Raw genomic sequence first — 22,751 nt, forward strand, 5'->3', positions numbered from 1 at the left:
CACCTTTGGGTCAGGGCCTGATCAGTCAAATTTCGGTCAGGTTTGACTCCATTAAATTCATCAGTCGGGACCGACTTGACTGAATATGGCCAATTTTTTATTACAGTCGACTAAGTTGAATATAGTCAAATTTTGTTCGGGACTTAGTCGACCAAATACGGCTAAATTTGGGCAAGTTCCGACTTGACCAAATTTTGGTCATGACCAACTCGACTGAATTTGGCCAAATTTAGGTTAGGACCGACTCGCCTAAATACGACCAAATTCGGTCGCGATCCACTCTGTCGAATACGACCAAATTCAGATCAGGACCAACTCGGTCAAATTTTGGTCGAGGCCAACATGACCGAATTTTGACCAGGGTCGACTCGACTGAATTTGACCGAATTTCGGTCGTGGCTGACTCAGTTGAATACGACCAAATTTCGATCATGATCGACTCATTTGAATACGGCCAAATTTCACCCTAAGCTGTCTCATCCAAATACGACCAAATTTGGGTCAGGGCCGACTCGGCCAAATCTCAATCGAAACTTGATTGAGTTCGACCAAACTTTGACTGGAGCCAACTAGGCTGAATACAACCAAATTTTGGTCGTGGTTGTCTCAGCCGAATACGGTCAAATTTTGTCTAAGTCGACTCAGCCCAATGTAGTCAAATTTGGGTCAGGGTGAACTCAACCGAATACTTCCAAATTTTGTCCAGGACCAGTTGGGCCAAATTTCAATCGAGATCGACTTGACAAAACTTTGCCAAATTTTGTATAGGATCACGCCAACTCAATCAAATACGACTAAATTTGAACTAGTCGGTCTCAATTTTTAGCCTAACCTAACCAAAAATATAAACTGAAAATTTGGATTGGATATTTTGGATTATCCATTTTGAAAATCTAGATTTAGAGAATCGATATCCAATTCATAAAATATATAATATATATATCATATTGATATCCATATCCAATAAAATGGATTTTAAATAGATTAAATTTTTAATAAAATAGATATTAAATGGATTAGATCATAGAAAAAATAGATTGGATTATAAAAAATGGATTTTTTGCCCACCCATTATTAAAATTTTGTGACACGTCTCTTCGCATATTGAATGTCAGAACAAACAGAAAACCAATAAAAAAATATTGTCTGCCAACATTTAAACACTTTTTTAACATCATTAATGTAATGATAGAAGACATTTGCAAAAGCTTCAAATTACTATTGTTGTATAAGGTTAGCTTCTATTTCTAGTTAAATAATGTCATTTCTCTTCCTTCTTTCGATCAATAAAAAGCTATTATCAGAAGAAGGATAAAAAGCAAAGAAGAACCTTAGTTATACTGCAACCAGTAAACCAAAGCACCATGATTAAGAATCAAGTATTTCAGTGCAATAATGTGATACTGCGACGTGGGACGTGAGACGTGCTATGTGGGACGTGGAAGGTGAGATGTGGACGTGATACGTGGGATGTGGGACGTGCGACGTGAGATATGAGACGTAGGACGTGAGACGTGAGAAGTAGGACGTGGAACGTGACACGTGAGATGACGTGGGACATGAAACGTGAGACGTGAGACATAAGATGTAAGATGTGAGCCGTGGGACATGGAACGTGAGACGTGACACATGGGACGTGAGACGTGGGACGTGCGACGTAGGACGTGCGACGTAAGACGTGGGACGTGCGACGTAGGACGTGCGACGAAAGACGTGAGACGAGACACGTGAAACGTGAGACGTGAGACGATAGACGTGAAACGTGAAACGTGAAACGTGAGATATGAAATGTGGGACGTGGGATGTGAGACGTGATACGTGAAATGTGGGACGAGAGATGTGAAATGTGAGACGTGAGACATGGGACGTGGGACGTGGGACATGGGACGTGGGACGTGGAACTTGGGATGTGAAACGTGAGATGTGCGACGTGTGACATGAGACGTGCGACGTGTGACGTGAGACGTGGAATGTGGGACGTGGGACGTGGGACGTGGGACATGTGACGTGGGACGTGGGACGTGAGACGTGAGACATGCGACGTGTGACGTGCGACGTGTGACGTGCGACGTGTGACGTGAGACATGAGACGTGAGACGTGAGACGTGAGACGTGAGACGTGAAACGTGAGACGTGGGACGTGGGACGTGGGACGTGGAACGTGGAACGTGGGACGTGGGGCGTGAGACATGAGACGTGTGACGTGGGACATGGAACGTGGGACGCGAGACATGAGACGTGGAATGTGAGACGTGGGACGTCAGATATAGAACATGGAACGTTAGATGTGAGATGTGGAACATGGAACGTGAGACGAGAGATGTGAAATGTGAAACGTGAGACATGAAACGTGAAACGTGAGACGTGAAACGTGCAACGTGAGACGAAAGACGTGAGACGTGGGACGTGAGACGTGGGATGTGGGACGTGGGACGTGAGACGTGCGACATGAGACAAAAGACGTGAGACGTGAGACATGAGACGTGGGATGTGACACGTGTGACGTGGGACGTGATACATGGGACATGAGATGTGGGCGTGAGACATGGGACGAGAGACGTGAGATGTGAGACGTAGGACATGAGACGTGGGACGTGTCACGTGGAATGTGGGACGTGTAACGTGTGACGTGGAACGTGAGAGACGTGCGACGTGCAACGTGGATGAGAGACGTTAGACGTGGAACGTGGGACATGTAACGTGGGACGTGGGACGTGAGAGACGTGCGACGTGCGACGTGAGACCCCCGTAAACACTAAACCTTGAAATTTATATTCATAAACTTTAAAGCTTACAATTTAATTGAAAATCTTAGAAGTTTAATAAAAGAATTGTTAATGTATCCATAAATTTGTACTAACAAATTTAAATTATACTCTTGTAAAAAAATGTATTAATAAAAAGAGATTAAATACATATAAAATTGAAAGAATAAAAATATGAGGGTAAAAGTAATAATTAATGTTTATTTAACACATAAAAATAAAAATTATGAGGATAACAACAATAATTTATATTTATTGAACTCTTAAATGAGCGGAAGGATGTAGAGGATGATCTGAAAAATTAAACTAAGGATGGGCAAAAAATCTAATTTCCATGATCCAATCCATTTTTGCTATAATCCAATCAATTTAATATTCATTTTATTAAAAATCCAATCTGTTTTATTGGATTTAGATATCAATCTGATTTACATTTTATATATTTTATGGATTGTATATCCATACTCTAAATCTAGATTTTCAAAATGGATAATCCAAAGTATCCAATCCAAATTTTCAGTTTATATTTTTGGTTAGGTTAGGCTAAAGGTTGAGACTGACTAACCCAAATTTAGTCATATTTGATTGAGTTGGCGTGATCTTATACAAAATTTGGCTGAATTAGGGCAAATTCTGTTAAGTCGGTCCCGATCGAAATTAGACCCAGCTGGTCCTGAACAAAATTTGGAAGTATTCGGTTGAGTTCACCCCGACCCAAATTTGACTACATTGGGCTGAGTCGACCTAGACAAAATTTGATCGTATTCGGCCGAGACAACCGCGACCAAAATTTGGCTGTATTTAGCCTAGTTGGCTCCAACCAAAATTCGGTCGAATTCAATCAAGTTGGCCCCGATTGAGATTTGACCGAGTTGGCCCTGGCCCAAATTTGGTCGTATTCGGCTGAGACGGCCTATGATGAAATTTGACCGTATTCAAATGAGTCAGTCACGATTGAAATTTGGTCGTATTCAACTGAGTTGGCCACGATCGAAATTCGGCCGAATTCAGTCGAGTCGGCTCCGGTCAAAATTTGGTCGTGTTGGTCTCAACCAAAATTTGACTGAGTTGGTCTTGGCCTGAATTTGGTCGTATTCAGCAGAGTCGATCGCGACCGAAATTTGGTCATATTTAGGCAAGTCAGTCCTGACCTAAATTTGGCCAAATTTAGTCGAGTTGGTCATGACCAAAATTTGGTCGAGTCGGCACTAGCCCAAATTTAGCCGTATTCGGTCGATTAAGTCCCGAACGAAATTTGACTATATTCAACTTAGTCGGCTATGATCAAAAATTGGTGATGTTCAGTCAAGTTGGTCTCGGCCGACAAATTTAGTGGAGTCAACCCTGACCGAAATTTGACTGATCAGACCCTGACCCAAATGTGGCCATATTTGGCCAAGTCGACTCTGGCCAAAATTTGGTCGTATTAGGTAAAATCGGCCATGACCGAAATTTAGTTGAATCCAGTCAAGTTGATCTCGACTAAATTTTGTCAAGTCGACCTTGGCCCAAATTTGGTCACGTTCTCTCCGACCGAAATTCATTCGAAAGTCATCCAAGTTCATCCCATGCTGAAATTTGGCATCGTTGGCCTCGACAAAAAATCTGTCAAATTCTATGGTGTCAGCCTTATGGACACAAGTTTTAAAAATTTTATTTTGAATTTATTTTATGAAAAATGGATTTTGGATTTTGAACTTGATCTAAATATTTGGATCTAGATTTTTAAAAAATCTAATCTACTTTTTCTGAAAAAATTGTTTTTGATCGAAAATTTAATCTAATTATTTGGATCCAAAATAGATATGGATTAGATATTAAAATTTCAATTCATGATCACCCATATCTTCCACCACTATTAGACATCCTCACCGCATGCGTCTTCCACCATCAACTTCTTCTTCGCCACCACATTATGTAAATCAACGATGACGATGCCATTGCGAAGTTTGGTAAAGTTTATCCCTTCGTAAGTCAATTTCTGGGTTTTGTATTTTTTTATCCTTGAGTTTTTTGTTTTCTATAGCAGTGCATGAGTGTGGATCTTCAAATTGCTCTTTCTATTGGAGCCGATGATCAAGATCCCAACCAAATTCATATACCTCTTTCATCGTTTTTAAATTTGAAACATTGATAAATTAATCATAGCCAAATCACCAAAGAAAAAAATAACACTTTCAAAAATCCTTTCTGGTGACAAGAGAAAGTAGAGTGTTGATTACAACCTTGCAGATCACCATGAACCACCTATGTTAATACATTGTAGATGTGCCTTTGAAATCAATATTAAAATTAATATCAAAGAATAATTAATTAATTCATGTATATCAATAAATAATTTTGTGACAATTGTGAGATTACATGTGTTCCTACTTTTCTTCTGCAGAGAATTATAAAACTGAAAGGATTAAGCGTAATTGCCAAATAACATCGATTTGTCCTCTTCTTCTCTGCAACTTTTTGTTGAAGATGAATGATTTCTTTGAGACTGATATAATTATATCGAGATTATAATTTATTTTGTCGGGAAAGTAGTGAAATGATTGCAGAAAAGGGGGAAAATATTGCAAAAGGCAGAATACATTGCTGATGAAGAGTTAATACATTCTAACTTTTAACGTTGTATTGTATATAGTACTTTATTTTAAATGTATGCCTCTTTTACATTATTGTTTTTATGTATATTTCTATCGTATACAAATTGCAAAGAAATGACGTCTTTTAAGATTAGCAAAAGCGTTTAACTAGTCAGTCAGCATTTAAAATATAAAAGAATTGTACTTGTACACTCTTTACAGAAAGTAAGAGGATAAAGAAATATATAATAAAATAATTAATATAATCGAAAGAAATCGAACACTTATGTCATAAAGTTACTATATTTTCTTAAAGCATATATAATTCATTTATATATTTGTGAATTGTTCTTATGTAGTTGATGTGGAACTTTCAACATACCTCCTCACATCGAGGAATATTCATCTTATGCGTGAAATTAGAAATTAGTGGATGGTCTGTTAGCAGTCCGATATCGGATAGAACAGAATGTCCAAAAAAACTTGTTAGGATAAACTCTAACTTCTGATACTATATTAGAAGTGAGCTTTAAGCCTTTATATATAGGTTAAAATACTCCATTGGTCCTCGTTTTGGTTCAGAAATCTCAAATTGGTCCTCTATTTTAATTGGTCTCAATTTCGTCCTCGTTTTTGTAATTCAGTATTAAATCAGGGCAATCGTTAACTGTTGGCAAACGGCGTTTATATGTGATGATGTGGCTGTAATGTTCAATCTTACGTGTCAATGAGTTGTGGTTGGCACCTTAAACAACCATTGTTGTCTTCTCTTTTAAGAAGGTAATATTGGGAGAGGGTAAGTGTTTGAATTTGAAAGAGGGTGCGGAAGGTTTGTGGTCTCCTCTGTTTTGCTCATCCTGCACCGGTAATGTCTCCCTCTCATTCTTGCTCGTCCTCGTCCTGCACAAATTCTACCGTTTCTTCTCATGGGGGTGTGGGGAGGAGGTTCGATTTCGCACCTCTTTGCTATTGCGGTGAGAAGGCAATCATGAGAACTGCTAAGAACAAGGGAGAAAATTTTGGAGATGCCCAAAGTTCAAGATATGAGATATGGAAATGAATTTAGTTCTGTTTTTTGTGTATGTTGTTTTTGTATTTTGATTTTGGAAAACCTAATTTTGCAATTGGGGGTTTTTTGTTTCGTTTGATAGGGTGGAAGTGAAGAAGTTGTTGGCTGCAACTTTTTTTTCATGGTGCAGTGAAAATGTAGTTGAAGAAAAATGTGGTCCTACTTCACCTTCGTCCACGCACATGGGGTTCGCAATTCACGCCTCACACTGATTTTCTCAATCCAATCCCTAATTTCCTAATTACAACATTTAGGGTTTTTCAAGCACTATGTTATTTTTAATTCAATCCATGCAGTCACTGTGCCATTCTGAAAAATAATAAACGCCACGTCAGAAAATCAAAACCAAGTTAACGTTAAAAAATTTAATACTGTTAGTGATTACCCTGATTTAATATTGAATTACAAAAACTAGGATGAAATTGAGACCAATTAAAATACGAGGACCAATTTGAAATTTTTGAACCAAAACGAGAACCAACGGAGTATTTTAACCTTATATATATATATATATATATATATATATATATATATATATATATATATATATATATATATATATATATTAACTAAATTTTCTGAATGAGTATAACTTTCCCGAATCTAGGGAAGTGCCCTTATATCCTTTTCGTGTTGTTTTGTCAGTCGTGTCCCAACAGATGTGAGTTTTTTTTTGGTCGGTCGTGAAGTTATCCAACCCAATATATATACTTGCATGTTGACTGGTCAGTGACTAAAAACATAGAAGCGTTAGCAAGGGTAGGCCTTCCATCATAATTCAGCACAGAAGAATTTTATGTTTCATGTGTAGATTTGGTCGCAATCGAAGACACTGAGAAGGACAAAACAAAGCATTGACGTTGGTCTAGTTAATTCTTGCTTCTTATCAACCTTGTTAAGAAAAATTTTAGTTCTTTCTAAATATTGGATTGTTTTCAGGCAGTAGGTGACATTTCCTTTTGCTTAAATTACAATATGTCTATTTGTGTTTTTCCTACCAAATTCATAAACAATCCATAAAAAATTACTTTATGTATTAATTCTCTTCCAAAATGAGAAGTTAGGAACATTTCACATGAACAATAATTATAGCTCTCACCTCCACATCCTAAGTTTTTGTAGCTGTTCATCAAGTAATCTGACTATAAACCAAAACTGTTAACACCTACCCACGGAACCACTTAAATTCACATCTTATTAATCCAAAGCACACTCTCGTTGAGAATGTTTCCAAGGAATCCCAAGACAAACCAAACAAAATGAACTTTGGTGAAGGAACAAAATTCACATTTCATCACTCGGAGGTTCATTACAAGGTCCTTCTGCTTTACTACTCTTAGTGTTTGGACTTGGGCTATCTTCTGAAGAATTTAAACATGATCCAACTGTTAATTCATCACTCTTGTAACTTAAGCATCCAGCAGCATCCATCACCCCCATAGGACTTTGTGGCACCTTGGTTCCTACACTGCCAGCAACACTGTTCAAGGACAAATCTCTTATCAATTCAACACACTTTAGAACTCTATCCTGCAAAATGAAAGGAAATTGCATAACACAAGTCAGAACCGTTCACTAAGATTTAAGCACCATCATCAATTCAACAAGATAAAGGTAAACTCATCCCTACATGCTCTATTTGGGAACAACAACCTCACCTTCTCTACTATAAAGAGCTCGGCAATGGACTTATCGATATCTTTCGCCTGTGATTCTCCTAAAACAGAAATTGCCACCGCAGCAGCAATTTCAGAAGGCCGGAATTCCAAGAAGTCGATACCTACAATTGTTTCCCGAAAAGCACTCTTCAAACTCGCTACATCTCAACGAAAACAGAGCAGAGAAGGACCAAATATTCAAAGAGTAATGAGAATACCACTGATTATACGGAGGATGAGCTGCACTGATATTGCAATGGATGATTTTGTTGGGTGCTTCTCACAAGTGAGCTTGCTAAGGAAGTATTCTATGAAGGAATAAGGAGTTAATGCACACATTTTCCATCTCAACTTGCTTAATACCAGTAGTTCCATTTTTTGAATGGTTTTAGCTTCAAACACAAACTTTGGTTCCCCAACCTGCTCATTATCAATATTGATGTGAAAATTAGAGGGTAATACACATAAGAAATCATATTTAAAACAAGATTGCAAGATTCTACTATATACCTGTAAATCTACAGATTGAGGCACTCGGATCTCGTCCATTTTAGCTGCAATTGACAAGCACGCTACAGCTAACAATTGCACAGTCCAACTTACACCTTTCTATACATACCAAGAAAAGAGACCAAAAACACCAATTAGGTAACTAAAATAAACCTAGTAAAACACAAACATAAACTTTCAGGCAATTTGATCTTACCGGTAAGTCAAAAACCGATAGGAAGCGATCCAAGTAGTTCACAGCCAAACAAAAACTCAAGGGTCCAAGGCCAAAATAAGCATGAGCCTGTTGATCACGTTATAAAAAGAAAAAACCAGTCACTAACACAATTAACCCGGTTAAATAAAAAAAGATTGTGATTTGCCACATTCATCACACAGTTTCAAACAGTATGAAACAGAACTCAAACCTAAAAGGAAGGAAAAACTAGCATCAACTTAAGAACTTCAACTACTTAATAAGAATTGGCAATCGCAACTAGGTACTTCCTTAACAACTTGAAGATTCAAAGTTAAAGGCAAAACCATTCACCATTTCTTTTTTTTTTTAGTGACAGAAGCCAATTGAGACTCGATGAGCCAACATTGCATTAAAACTGGTTTCATATATGACTTAAATCCCATTAAAAACACCCAACCCACCAGAGAAAAAATCCACACAAATCTAACAAACAATTAAAGAAAGCTAATTAAATGGTTTATTTGTGATGCTCATCGAATGAAAAAGCAAACTTGAAACCATTACCTTCCAAATCCAATCAAGTGCATCCCTCCTAACACCCAATTCCAACTTCCCAGTCCTCAGCCTCTGCAAGTAATCGACCCTCGGAAAATGCTCCCTCTCTCTCGCCACCATAGCCCTTACAGTTTCCTCACTCTGGGGCAGAGTACATGCTAATTCCTCCGATCCACCACCATCTTCATATCCAGAGTCAAGGTTCCGGTGGTTCCAGGAATGCAAGATTCTAAAATCATCTGCTCCATCACATTGAAAATCATGATCAAAGAAGGTGCTACTGTTCTCTGAGTTATGAGCCATTGATGCAAAAACGGCTGTGCTAGAACAGAAGCAGCGTCATCAAAAGGGGTAGGTGGGGCTAAGGGGACAAAATAACTCTGTGGGGCATTTTGAAATGAGATGGAAAACCCATGTGACAGTGTTGAGCATAGAGTGAAGAGTGGAATGGGAGAATGAGGAAAGGAAGCAGCTTTATGTAGGAAGCGGGTTGTGCTTTTAGGGAAAAAGAGAGATGGGGCAATCGAATAGGTGGTGTCCATGGATACCAAAACCCAAAAACAACGGAAAAAAAAAATTATGTTATGGTCATAGGTCATTGGTCATGTGGTTATGGTGGTGGGTGCAAGAACAAGTAGGAGTGTAATTTTGTCAAGATGGAAGAAAGACCATCCAAACCAAAAATGAGGGAAACACAAAACATGGTGGATCCATCTTTTGGCATAAGTATATAATCTATTTTAGATTTAATGTTTTTTTTTCAAATTTTGAATTATTTAATATGTCTATATAGTTTACTAAAGAATTGTGATTGAAATGTTTTTAGCATAATACTTCTTTTAACTCATTGAGTTTTTATTACATTCCATGAACCTTTTAAAAGTCTTTGATTTATGTAATAATAAACATAATACTCTGTTTTAATTTTTACTTTTATTGCCTATTTTAACTCTTTGAATATATTACAATTGACTTTCTTTTATATTTATTCTATCTTTTAAATTTTATAACTAATAAATCTGAATTTTATTCTGCTTTATATTAACCTATTTAATTGTGTTATGTTTAAATCAACATTTTTTGTCTGAATTAAAAAAAAAACAATGTAATTTAATCAAAATCAACAATTTTTGTAATTATTATTATCACGTAGAAGTTTATTTAAAAGGTTTTTAAAATATAAAAGAATTTTTTTTCCAGTTTTGGTAAATAATATTTCTTGGGTTATATCAAAGTCTCGATTAATGGAGTACAGATGAATTACCTCCTAACTTTTGTTCTTCTTTTTTTCATATTTTCGTACAAACATAAATACGCTTTAATTGTCATTCCTTAATAAAATGGTTTCTGATAAATATTTAAAACATAACTGATCGAGGTGATTAATTTAAATTAATTTGTTTGTTCATTACTCAAACAATAAAGATAAGTTAAACTTAGACATTGTTGTCATTTAAAAATAAAGTAATTTTTACATAGCTATTGTTTTTCTCGGTGATATTAGATTTGGTTCTTTAAATAAAATTTTGAATTTAAATTTTATTAATGAAAAATACATAATCGGAAAAGGTGGTCATTAAATATTGTCAAGGTAAAATATAAAAATATAGGTATGTATAAAGTCAAATGAATAATTAATTTTAGGATTAAATTGGTTTATATTTAAAAAATTGGATAAAAATTATAATTTGTTGATGTCCAAGGTTTTTAAATATTAGTGTAAAAGTAATAATTTGGTAACGTGGATCGATCCAACCCATTTAGGCTCAGTCCGCATTTGACCCACATAATGTGGACCGGCCCACCTCGTTCAGCATTTTTATATATTTTTTTATTTATTCTTTAAATTATTATGATAAAACTTTCAATGTTTAAAAATTTGAAAACTTTAAGAAGTTCACAAAATTAAGTAAAAATTTTGAGGAGTTTGATGATAAATTGATAATTTAACATTTTCATCATATTCATATTCGTACTATGACATACACAATGTATTCTTTAAATTTTACCACATTAAAAAGTACATAATAATTGTCTTTTTCAGTTATATCAGAATTTGGAACATTAATGCAAAAGTCCATAAAAAAAGTAACTAGTATACACAAGTGCAAGTTTTTTTTTATGCGGACTTGCAAACTGACCAGCGTGAGTCGCAGTCAGCCCGTGCCGACTGCAAGCTTTTGTGGGTCAGGCCACTACGGGTTCATTACCCTGACCCACCCCACGTTATTTATGCGGGCCTGCAGGTTCACTACCCTGACCCACATTTAAAAAAAAAAAGGAGTAATTTGCATATTACAATCTCAACCTTATCGCCTCGTTGACTTGTCAACCATAGTGCATGGGACCGACGATGTTCTCGGTTAAGCGAGTACGTATTTATGTGTAATTACAATAATGTCGCTAGGACCCACCACTTCATAGTTATTAGGTTGAGGTTCAAGTGTTTGGTACCAATCTAGGTTAAAGGGATGTAATGTAGTATGTTGGCCTCCAAGGCCGATTGGGTGAGTGTTTGCATGAGGGTTGGCAAAAAAAATTATAATTACAGAACTTGTTTAAGACTTGTCTACAAACTTATGTAATATATATTATAAGACTCGTCTAATCAGTAAATAAACATACTAGTGTAATTTGCATTAAGAAACCGGTCTAATTGTATATGAAAAAACTTGTTTAATGTAAATTAATACACCCATATAACACATGTATAAATAAACTCATGTAAAATATATTGTTAAATTAATCAATGCACAGACACATTCAACAAATATATATTATTATACTCATTTAACCAGTAAATGAAAATAGTTGTCCAATATATGTTGATAGACTTATAAAATAATATTAAAACTATAAATAATAAAAACATATCTATTACATAAACTCTAGTACAAATATTAAAATTAAATAAATTTGCAATAGTTATTACAATTGAAAATATTTAATTAAAAAATACATATATAGTATAAAACGGTAGTAAAAATAAATAATTGTATTTTTAATATTGAAACAAATAATAATCGATAAAATAAAATTTCAAATAATAAAAAATATATACACTATAAAAAATGTAATAAAAATAGTGAACAATATATAGTAATACTAATAATACTAATCATGCTAATAATATTATTATATATACTTATATACAAAGAAGATTTCCTATGTATACATTTCATAATTTTAATTTTATCTTTCATATTAATGTTATCTGAGTTTTAAATTTTAATAGTAACTATTACATTAGTTTTCAAATACAAATCATGCAATAAAAGCTACATGAACAAATTAAAATTTATAAGTAAGTTGAATAATATAATTATCAAGATTTAACTACTTTTTATCAATTCATCAATATGAGTTATTTTGAATATTTCATTTAGATTTTAAAGTTAATTTATAAATATATTTGTAAATATTTAATAAAAATATTAATTTTAGTAAGAATATTAACATAAGTTTTTGTATAAAAAATAATTTGAGTCTCAATTATGAAAGACAATATTGTTTTATTTTTTTAAATTCGAATTAAATTGAAACTAATAAAAAATATAATGATTAAATTGAGACTTTGAAGTGAAATAACATATGTAAAAAATTTATAATTAAAATAAAAAAATTAAAAAATTCATAAATGAACATGTGACACTAATTTTAATATTGTATCTGAAAATGACTAGATTAAATAATTTCTTAAGAAAATCATAATTAAATTGAGAAAAAAAATGAAAAATATAACTAAAGAATCAAAATGACATGACAAAAACAAAAAAATAATTTAGCAAAATTTTTCTTTTTATCCCTACATATATTTGGGTTCTCACAATTTTAGTATCTAAGTATTAAATCTGATATACTAGAACAAAATCATGGCTAGAATTATATTTTGTTTATTTCGAAGGATTAAAATCGTAATTATTCTAAAGTTTAAGAAGTAAAAAAGTAACTAGATAAAATAATAATAAAATAGAGAAAAAGAAACAGAGAAAATGGAAAGAGGGACAAACGAAAACCCTAGATGAAACACTTTGTATAAAAAGGAAGCACTGAATCCCTACAATATCACCGCATTCCTCAAATCAGAATAGCAGCAATGGGTATTTGTACAGTTCAGCCTATCCCTCTCTCGAAACTTCCTAACGCTTCCTATTCTCTCCCTAAGCCCTCTCTTTCTCGCAGAGTAATCCTTACCACTCCCACCGCCACACTTTTTTCTCGTACGTTTTCTATCCTTTCAATCTCTTATTCAATCCGAACCAAGACCGGTTTTGTCTTTTTGGTGTTTTCTTTGATTTTTTCTGATAAAATTTTAGTGTGTTGTATGGCGTTATCTGTGTAACTTTTATTGAGCAATTAGTGTGGATGTGTTTTACTACTGTAACTGCATATTTGTAACTTTTGTTTGTATTTTATTACATGACAGGATCTATTTTCTTGAGAAATTTGTTGCCAAGGGCTACACCTTCCGAAGAAATATCCGGTGGGTCAAGTCAGTTTTTCAATGAGAAACGCGATGTTGTGATAACCCTGGAAGAGGGTAAAGCTGATGATAAAAAGGAGTTGGAAGAAACGGTGAACGAAGACGCAAGAAAAGAGTTACCAGAAGAAGGACCGAGTTTGTCTTTTGATTTCCTGGATAAGTTCAATGTAAGGTCATTTTAACCACCTTTCCTATTAAACGTTTTAACTGTGAATTTGTTGTTCAAGACGCATGTTTTATTTTTTCATGCCTGTTTATATTTTGTTTGCATTTCAAAAATGCTGAGTTGCTATGTTGTCGGTTGATTTGATGGTGTTATATAGTATGAATAATGACTTTGGGGTTCAGGGCACATGTTCCCTCTCTATTTACTAGATTTGTTTCCATTTCAAGTATGGAGTTGCTATGATGATCCAGCTTTATTGATGGCATTTACAAAATGCTTGATGATATTTCGGCAATCTTGTCGAGTCTGAGCGGTTACCTGAGCAACTCTTTACGTTTACTTTGTTTTTTTTTTCTTTTTTTTCTTTCTGAAATTGTATATGGATTTAGCCTTTCCTGTGCATTCCTGCCTGTGTTTAAGCCAAAAGCCTATAGAAAATTAGGTGTTGAGTTTTTCCTGCTGTTAAGATTCAGTTTCATATATATATATATATATATGCTTGATCAGTATTTTTGGCTCAAATGTACTATTACATATCGACTTAAGAACTGTTAGTTGTCTGAAATGAGGATCAATGTGTGGGTTCCTTCGGTTTCTTTACTAAAGTAATTTGATGTGTTTATATATCTAACTGGCCTCCTGTTTTGCCTTTAATAGCTTGACACAAATGACACTGGTTCCATTGTCTTGTATGGAGGTGGTGTCTTGACGGCTCTGTGGCTAACAACCGCAGTTGTTGGTGCAATTGATTCTATCCCATTGGTGTGTACCATTCCATGTTCATATGAACTTTTTCACAAACCCAAAGCCACCTCTTTCAAATGCTGATTTTTTTGTTCATTATTTTTGCACAGTTCCCTAAGTTGCTGGAAGTTGTTGGGCTTGCATACACAGTATGGTTCACTTCCCGATATCTGCTTTTCAAGGTACTAATTTCACTATGTTTGATTGATATGTGCATCTTGGTTGTGCCCAGATTAATTAAATTTGTTAACATGCAGCAAAGTAGAGATGAACTGTCTACTAAAATAGAGGAGCTAAAGGAGCAGGTTTTTGGTTCAGAAGATAATTGATTTTTGTGTTTCCACTTCATGATTGTACAGTTGCTTCTGGTTTAGTCAGGGGAATGTGATATTAGTCTGCCCCTTGGTGAGCCTTTCCTCTATATGCAGCCTCCCATTAGTGTTGGTTGAGAATTAAAAATATACCCAGCAACAGTTTTCACATATTCAAGGTATTTTTACCGTATGGCCAAATTGCCTTTTCCATTTTTTTTTCTATCTTTATCGACTTCTAAAATAAAATAGATTATGTTGACATAATCCTTTTCACCTCAGCTAGATGACTAAATAAAATCTTGAAATGTTGTTTTCTTGATGAATCATAAACCCCATATATTTATTGAAGAGGACTAATATATAGCAATGAAAGATGGCAAAAGATGAATTATTGATGTTTTTAGTAATTATATGGTGATTCTTGTTCCAGAAGGGTTATCTCATTTCAGACAATATTTTCTGTTCCCAATTCTTTTTACACCTTTAACGCAGTTTTTGAAAATAAATTAGAAAGGTCGTAATATTATTGTACTTTTGTAAAATTGAAAATGTGATCTTAATAACACGACCTAATTTTTAATAATGTAAACATAAAAACAGGGCATCTTTAAAGGCATCCGTAAGTATTTCATACACGCCGTACGCATCATATGAACCAATACTCAAACATCATAGTAGTCATCACGATAGTGAACCATGGCATCAGAATAGTCATCCTGTTCGTCAATCTCATGGTATATGAAGGAGGACACATCTCCATCGCTGGATCATATTCAGTTCAATAAATATTGAAAAATCAATAAATATCTGAATATCAATAAATCTGAGCAAGAAAAGGCGGAAGCTTACAAAGTTAGAGTATTGTGATGATATGTGGCATCATGGGTGCGCATTTGAAGCAAGAATTCAGAAATTGAACGAACAGTCAGAAGCTGATAGCAGAAGAATGCGGCAATTGGAGCTAGTTTTAAGTTCATTCATTTTCATCAATGTTACCCAGAAACATCCAAGAAGTTAGTCACTCCAACATTCAATATATATATATATATATATGAAAAAATTAATAATTTTCACAAAAATGACTTTACAATTACATATAAACAATAGTTTTCCTAATACCATCTATTGATAAAATAAAATTTAAGTTTAGATATCTATTTTTTCAGTAAGGTAGAAAATATATAACTTACATATCAAGTTTTTTTTATTATTATTATTTTGATAATATTACAGGAATGTATAAGCTTTTAAAAATAAAGGTTTTCTTCAAGTTGCTAAGGAACAATACTCATATTAGTATATAGATGAAAATAAAACTTTAGTTTTTCAATTTCTATTTATTTTAGAAGCATTATAAAATTAACATGTGTAAAATAGACAAATAAGTCTTCCAAAAGTTGAACGCAGTCCTCAAAATAGCAGCTAAAACCACCACTAGTACCATCCGTATCTCCGTCGAGAGATTCTGTATCCTCATCATCTGCATGTGCGAAATCAGAAATGAAACGAACATTCACAACACGCCCTATCTGAACATATTGGAAAGATGGGCTGAGACAGTAACAGCTGAACCCAACAATGTTTCATCAGGAGTTTTGAGGTGATTTATACATGCTTAGAGTGATTTATCGATTTTCTCATACATCTAAACTACTATTTATTATTTACTAGAATGACTTTTTTATTTTTTATCATGAATTATGAAAAATTAAGTTAAGGAGGAATTACTAAGAAACGTAACTAAGATAAGAAAAAAAAAAAAAAAGAATCCAAGACATTAAACAGTTTTAGTAATGACCTAATTGGAAACATGATTAAGGAGTTTGAAGAGAAGTTTCTCCAAGTCAAGCAAAAAAGGACTTTAAGAACTCTTTGTAATAATATACAATAGAATAAACTTACCTTTTACTCACTTTAACTTGGGAAAGAGTCACCCAATTTGGACATCAGAATAGGCTTAAAGAAAACTCTTTATACAGGTTAAACATAATGTCACTCATGTTTGTACTTAAATGTGCCTTCATAACACAACTTAAAGTAATCAAAAACAAAAAATGATTCTGTGGAAAAAAGTCTTTTTTTCTTTGAAATGTTATTATCCTGAATGAATTTCTCAATTGCCAATAACCCTTATTGCTTACCTCAAGAATGAGTGGACAAGAAACGTCAAAGTTCGTCCAATCTTGGATACTCGTATTCATTGATCTTTGAGTTCATAACTAACTCATTGTCCTATCTTCCTTTCTTCTGAATACTGAAATATCATCATTCTATGCAGTTTACCCTACTTGTAGTTTATCAAAAGGAAAAGGTGAAGAAAGAAGACAATAGTAAGAAACATATATGTTTCTGATTGCAGACTAATGAACCATGTAACTCTTTTGGCTTACTACCAGAAGATATATTCATACGTTTCTTTGCAACAAAGTGATAAAGGGATAGTCTTAAATGCAGTTAAAAAACAGAGGCGATGGGAAGATTATATAATTTGGAGGAGACACAGCAATGGATGCTGAAGGCTGTGAATTAACTTCATGGAGTTGTAAATAACTCTTGCTAGATTTTTCAGAATTCACAAGAAGCTTCACGTAAAAATTAATGGCTATAATTTTACACATATACTGCAGTATCAGCTTTTTTACAAATATCCTGCTATCTGTGATCTCAGAAGGATTATAGTTCCATCCTCCATTGATGTGCTTACATAAGAGTCATTTAATCTTGATCCAGTTTATTTGCTTTACTGCTCAACGAAAATGTGATGTCATCTTATTTTATATTACTTCATACTTCGGTCAAAGGTGGAGTGGTGCATACTTAACGGGGCATAACCATTGAACAGTTTCTCTTTTATTTTGCGCCGTCGAATATAATCTGACGTTGGCTTCATACTCTGTACTTGTGTTTTAGTTTTAGCAGAGTGGTTAAATTTGAGGGAAATACTGGTCAATGCACAGGAATCTATTCCTAATTCGCTGTAAAATGTTTCACCTCCCTTAGTCCTAAGCAAGCAAATAAGTGATTACCAAATTTTCCACGACATTTTTCTTCGGATTATGTTTATATCCCTTCGGGTGACACTGACACTTTTGAGTAGGCAGGCGTAGTAACGTGGGCTTGACACGACGACCCATAAAATAATACGAAACAAACTGAGGTATTGAGTCTGTTGGTCCGCAAAAGTTCAACCCATATAATTTGGTTGGTTCTAGAGATGACAAATAAATCTGTTTCCGTGGATATTGTTCGAACCCATGTCCGTTTTGACGGGGAATCCCTGCGTTGACCGGGTATGGGTATGGGTAATTCCCGACTTTTTCAGTTGGGTATGGAGATGGGTATGGGATGTACATATCCCGCCATAATACCATCCCGCCATATCTCCATTCTCGTTTAAATTATTAAAATATTCACAATTAATTAAGTAACTATATATATATATATTTTTTTTCTATTTTTTATTTATTTTAATTATTTGGTTTGTCATGAAACTCATTCGCATCTCCAATATATTTTTTATTTTATCATAACCTTTATGTAATTATATTAAAATGATGTATGTTAATTAAAAAAATTTTATGCCTCACATTTGAATATTTCTATTATTTTTTTTAATATTTTTATTTATTATATATTTTCCTTTCACATGAGAATGTTTATACTCTCAATTTAAGGTAATATAAAAAAATTTACTTATTATTATTATTATTAATTTTTGTTTAATTTGAAGAACTCTTTTGTTTTATTAAAATAATTTTTGTTATTTTTCAACCATTGAGTATACATGTTGATATTTGAAAAGTTTTCTTAGTTCTCTAAGATATTTTTCATCTTATCATACCTTAATTATACATTTGATTTCCTTTGTGCGATTTCTTTCGATAGTCTCTCAAATTATTTTTAAAACACACATTTGTTAGTTTTTTAATATTTTTATTTATTGTTTTTATTTTCATCATGTAGAATAATATTTCGATATATTCTATCTAATTATTTTTTATTTTATAACTCATTATTAATCATAATGTAATTTTTTCACTTTAAATTATGTTTGGGGTGATTAAAATTATATATATATATATATATATATATATATATATATATATATATATATAATGATATTTAGGAATAGTATATGATAATTCACTACAAGAAAAACATGAAATAGTGACTGATTTAGTCAGTAATTCATATCAGTCACTATTTTTCGTCATTGGTGGTAGTAGTTGATTTATTTTCTGAATCAATGATTAAATTAGTGACCGATTCAATGATCAAATCGGTACTTGATTTAGTGACCAATTTAATTACTAATTTATTTGTAATTTAATGACAAATTTTTTGGTCACTAATATTTAATTTTAACCACTTCAAATATAATTTAATAATTAGTTTTCTAAGGTATTTTCATCTTATCATACCTTAATTATACATTTGGTTTCCTTTGTATGATTTCTTTCAATAGTCTCTCAAATCATTTGTAAACACACATTTGTTAGTTTTTTAATATTTTTATTTATTGTTTATTTTCATTATGTAGAATAATATTTCGATATATTATATCTAATTATTTATTATTTTATAACTCATTATTAATCATACTGTATTTTTTTCACTTTAATTGTATAAATAACTTTTATTTACTACAATATAAAAATTTAATGTAATTGCTATGAATATTTTTTTGTCACTATCCAACATATATTGAAGTTCAAAATATACAAAATCTATGTCAAAATTTAATTATTATGTTTATTATTTGTTCTTTGTGTCATTTTGATCAAGTGATGTATTATAACTTTTATTAGTGTATAAAAAAGAGATTCATTAGAATTTAAAAAATTGAAGTAAACAAACATTTAAAATATATTTTAATTTGAATATTTGTTTTCCTTTTATATTTTTTTTTAAAATATTTTTTAATTTTATCAACTAAGTTAATCAATGTTGTAGTTTGCAAATTTAATAAATGTTTTGGTTCTCATGAAATTTTATTTGGTATTCTAATATAAAATGTAGACAATTATAATTTATTTCAAAGTATTTGATATGGAAGAAACAATTTTCCTCATAATATTGAATATTTGATAATATTATGTTTTCTTTACCGTAATATTTTTCTTTTATAAAAATTAATATTGAAGTAGTTAGAACACGGGTATGGGTATGAGTACGAGATTGTACTCGTTACCCGGTAGGGATGGGGATGGGACAAAAATTTGATACCCGTTGGATTTGGGTATGGGGATGAGGATGAATTTTTTATGCAGGGATGGGTATGGGATAGCGAAACCTGTCCCCGTCCCGCCCCGTTGCCATCCCTTGGTTCACTAACTTGCATAAAAAGAAAACTTCATTTGTATATCAATTACTTCCCATCTAAACTTTTGCATGTAAGTTTCAAATTCTTATATAAGAGAAAAAAAGTATTATGTATTTATTTTTGAATGTGTTAAAATTTGAAGAATACATTGTGTATGTCAAAGTACGAATATGAATTTGATGAAAATGTTGAATTATTAATTTATTATTTAATTTCCTAAAATTTTTGCTTAATGTTGTGAATTTGTTAAAGTTTCTCGATTTGTTAAACATTGAAATCTTTATCATAAGAATTTAAAAAAAAAAGGGGGTTAAACATGTCTTTGGTCCCTTAATTTCCAGTGAAAATTGAAATTAGTTTTGTATTCAAAACTTTGGCTTAATTTAGTCCCTTAACTTTAGAAAAATGTGGATTTTGTCTTTTAGCCACATTTTGTTAAATTTATTCAACGTTTCAAATGCATTTCATGATAATCTCTTAAAACTAACATTAAACAAAAAATGACTCAAACGTGGTAAACAACTCAAATACTATCATGAAACACGTTTAAAACATTAAATAAACTCAACAAAATTTGATTAAGATGACTAAATTCACGCAGTTCTAAAATTGAAGAACTAGATTAAGTCAAAATTTTGAAGAGAGACTAATTCTAATTCTTGCTGAGAATTAAGACACCAAAAACATATTTAACAAAAAAATAAAGCAAATCAGCTTACAAACCCACGAACCTGCACTTATGCAAGATGGGCCATAATTTTCATTCCAAATTTTCAACACGTGACAGACCAGTTGGGTTTGTATTTTGTAAACCAAGTACGGGACAACCCTAAATGAACCGATCCGGCCCACATAACACCCAAAATTTGTGCACAAAATTTCAGTTCCATGTACTTCTTTTTGTGTGGAATATTATAGTATACTTTTTGAGACAGTTAGAATAAGATCCTTTCGTGTTCAAAAGTTCTTTTCAGTTCCATCATACAGATTATGCCTATGCTGTATAGAATATCATATCGTGAAGCCTTCATGCAGATATCAACCATGTTGGTTCGGTTCTAGTCGAATGAATAGGTTAATCTCCGTAACGTGATTAACCAAAGCACGAATATCTTCCAAGAGATACTCAAATTTATTATGAAACAGTGTCTTGAAGAAAATTATAAAAAAGTACAATTTTTCAGGGAGATGTCGGAAATATCTCCAAACAGATTATAAACATCATGGAATATGAGAATAATAGGATTTTGTAATCTATTATACGAGATGTTACATCTAAACTACAAGAAAAAATTTGTTGACACCATTTGATAAACATTTAACGACTCTAATTTTATAAAGATAAAATAATTTTAAAAAAATTAGCTTTTATATTTCTAAAAAAACGACTATTATATAGAAAGTGTAACTTTCAGTACCGATTGTGGCAATAACTTTGGAAGCACTTTCTTATTTGAGTAACTATTAAATCTGATTCAATAACCCACCTTATAGGGACCAGATTACTGATGGCCCCAGAATATGAATATATACCCAAAATATTCGTGTTATGAGCTTACTCTGCCAGACAATTTGGAAGTGTCTGCAGTGCTACCTCCAATTATAGTGTTGATTCGTGATCAATTATTGCTTTTAACTCTTTTTTTTCTGCTGTATTGCCTTAACCACTAATACCAAAGTTCCATCTGAAATTTATTGGTATATGGAATCACAATCAATTACTGACCTACTTTGCAAATTTCATGTGGTGAAAATGAAATAACAAATAATAGCCAGCAATTTATATTTCTAGCTATCAGAGTTTGCAATGCGTAAGCAACCTCAACAATCCAAAACTCTGCATCAAGTCATGTTTTGTTAAATGAAAGGCCAATAAACATGTATTATGCGTTGAACATGTGACAACATTCAAGTTTTAAATATTTCGATCAATTCTCTTCTTTTATTCGTGTTTATCAACTCACAATTTCTATATTCAGTAACATGTACGTTGTACCTAAAAAATTTTCCTCCCGATTGGATGTATCCAACTCTATCTTTTTTGTTTGTTTTAATATATGGCAGAAATAGTATCCATTTGTTAAAGTTTCATTTCTATTTGAAGTGTCAAATTCGGTGTATATCTTGTATGGTTGTGAAGAGAGCTTTTAATAGCTAGAAAGTAACTATATCTTGCTTTACATAAGGATAATGGTAGTTTGATACGTAAAATTTTTGAACTCTTATCTGATATCATCTTCTATATTTTTTAGTTTATTTTCTTTACAAATATAAAAATAACTTTTTTTTATTACCATTTTATATTTATATAAGTATTGAATAATTGTCAAATCAAACAATTTTTTTTTTCTTTTATAATATTATTGAGTCAGTGTTGCTATATTTTAGCACTAGTTTATTATTTTCACTA

At 32.6% G+C, this 22,751-nt stretch overlaps 2 protein-coding genes and 1 non-coding gene across 3 annotated transcripts; 2 read left to right on the forward strand and 1 right to left on the reverse strand.

The window, feature by feature from the left end:
• Window positions 1-7,427: 7,427 nt before the first annotated feature.
• Window positions 7,428-9,881, reverse strand: LOC114172121 (cyclin-D4-1-like). The gene is made up of 6 exons (XM_028056799.2): window positions 9,321-9,881; window positions 8,775-8,861; window positions 8,579-8,677; window positions 8,287-8,488; window positions 8,069-8,190; window positions 7,428-7,940 (listed from the first exon to the last, which is right to left on the reverse strand). The coding sequence occupies exons 1-6, from the start codon at window positions 9,612-9,614 to the stop codon at window positions 7,695-7,697; spliced, it is 1,050 nt and encodes a 349-aa protein (XP_027912600.1). The 5' UTR covers window positions 9,615-9,881; the 3' UTR covers window positions 7,428-7,694.
• Window positions 9,882-13,317: 3,436 nt separating this feature from the next.
• On the forward strand, window positions 13,318-15,216 carry LOC114171125 (CURVATURE THYLAKOID 1D-like protein). Its single transcript, XM_028056341.2, has 5 exons — window positions 13,318-13,531; window positions 13,738-13,961; window positions 14,618-14,722; window positions 14,815-14,886; window positions 14,962-15,216. The coding sequence occupies exons 1-5, from the start codon at window positions 13,408-13,410 to the stop codon at window positions 15,031-15,033; spliced, it is 597 nt and encodes a 198-aa protein (XP_027912142.1). The 5' UTR covers window positions 13,318-13,407; the 3' UTR covers window positions 15,034-15,216.
• LOC114174786 (small nucleolar RNA snoR128) lies at window positions 14,195-14,286 on the forward strand. The gene has a single exon (XR_003602747.1). It is a non-coding gene; the product is annotated as a small nucleolar RNA snoR128 (small nucleolar RNA).
• Window positions 15,217-22,751: the final 7,535 nt, after the last annotated feature.

Source organism: Vigna unguiculata, chromosome 2, assembly GCF_037176805.1.
Source record: "Vigna unguiculata cultivar grain cowpea cultivar isolate G323 ecotype 2 chromosome 2, ASM3717680v1, whole genome shotgun sequence".
In the NCBI taxonomy this organism is placed as follows: domain Eukaryota; kingdom Viridiplantae; phylum Streptophyta; class Magnoliopsida; order Fabales; family Fabaceae; genus Vigna; species Vigna unguiculata.

Excerpts from the sequence above, each read along its gene's own strand:
- LOC114172121 (XM_028056799.2), bottom strand. The coding sequence starts at position 9,614 with ATGGCTCATAACTCAGAGAACAGTAGCACCTTCTTTGATCATGATTTT. Across the intron at positions 8,862-9,320 it reads CACTTGATTGGATTTGGAAG|GCTCATGCTTATTTTGGCCT; the intron begins GTAATGGTTTCA and ends CGTGATCAACAG. Across the intron at positions 8,191-8,286 it reads CATCCTCCGTATAATCAGTG|GTATCGACTTCTTGGAATTC; the intron begins GTATTCTCATTA and ends AAACAATTGTAG.
- LOC114171125 (XM_028056341.2), top strand. The coding sequence starts at position 13,408 with ATGGGTATTTGTACAGTTCAGCCTATCCCTCTCTCGAAACTTCCTAAC. Across the intron at positions 13,532-13,737 it reads CACCGCCACACTTTTTTCTC|GATCTATTTTCTTGAGAAAT; the intron begins GTACGTTTTCTA and ends ATTACATGACAG. Across the intron at positions 14,723-14,814 it reads CAATTGATTCTATCCCATTG|TTCCCTAAGTTGCTGGAAGT; the intron begins GTGTGTACCATT and ends ATTTTTGCACAG.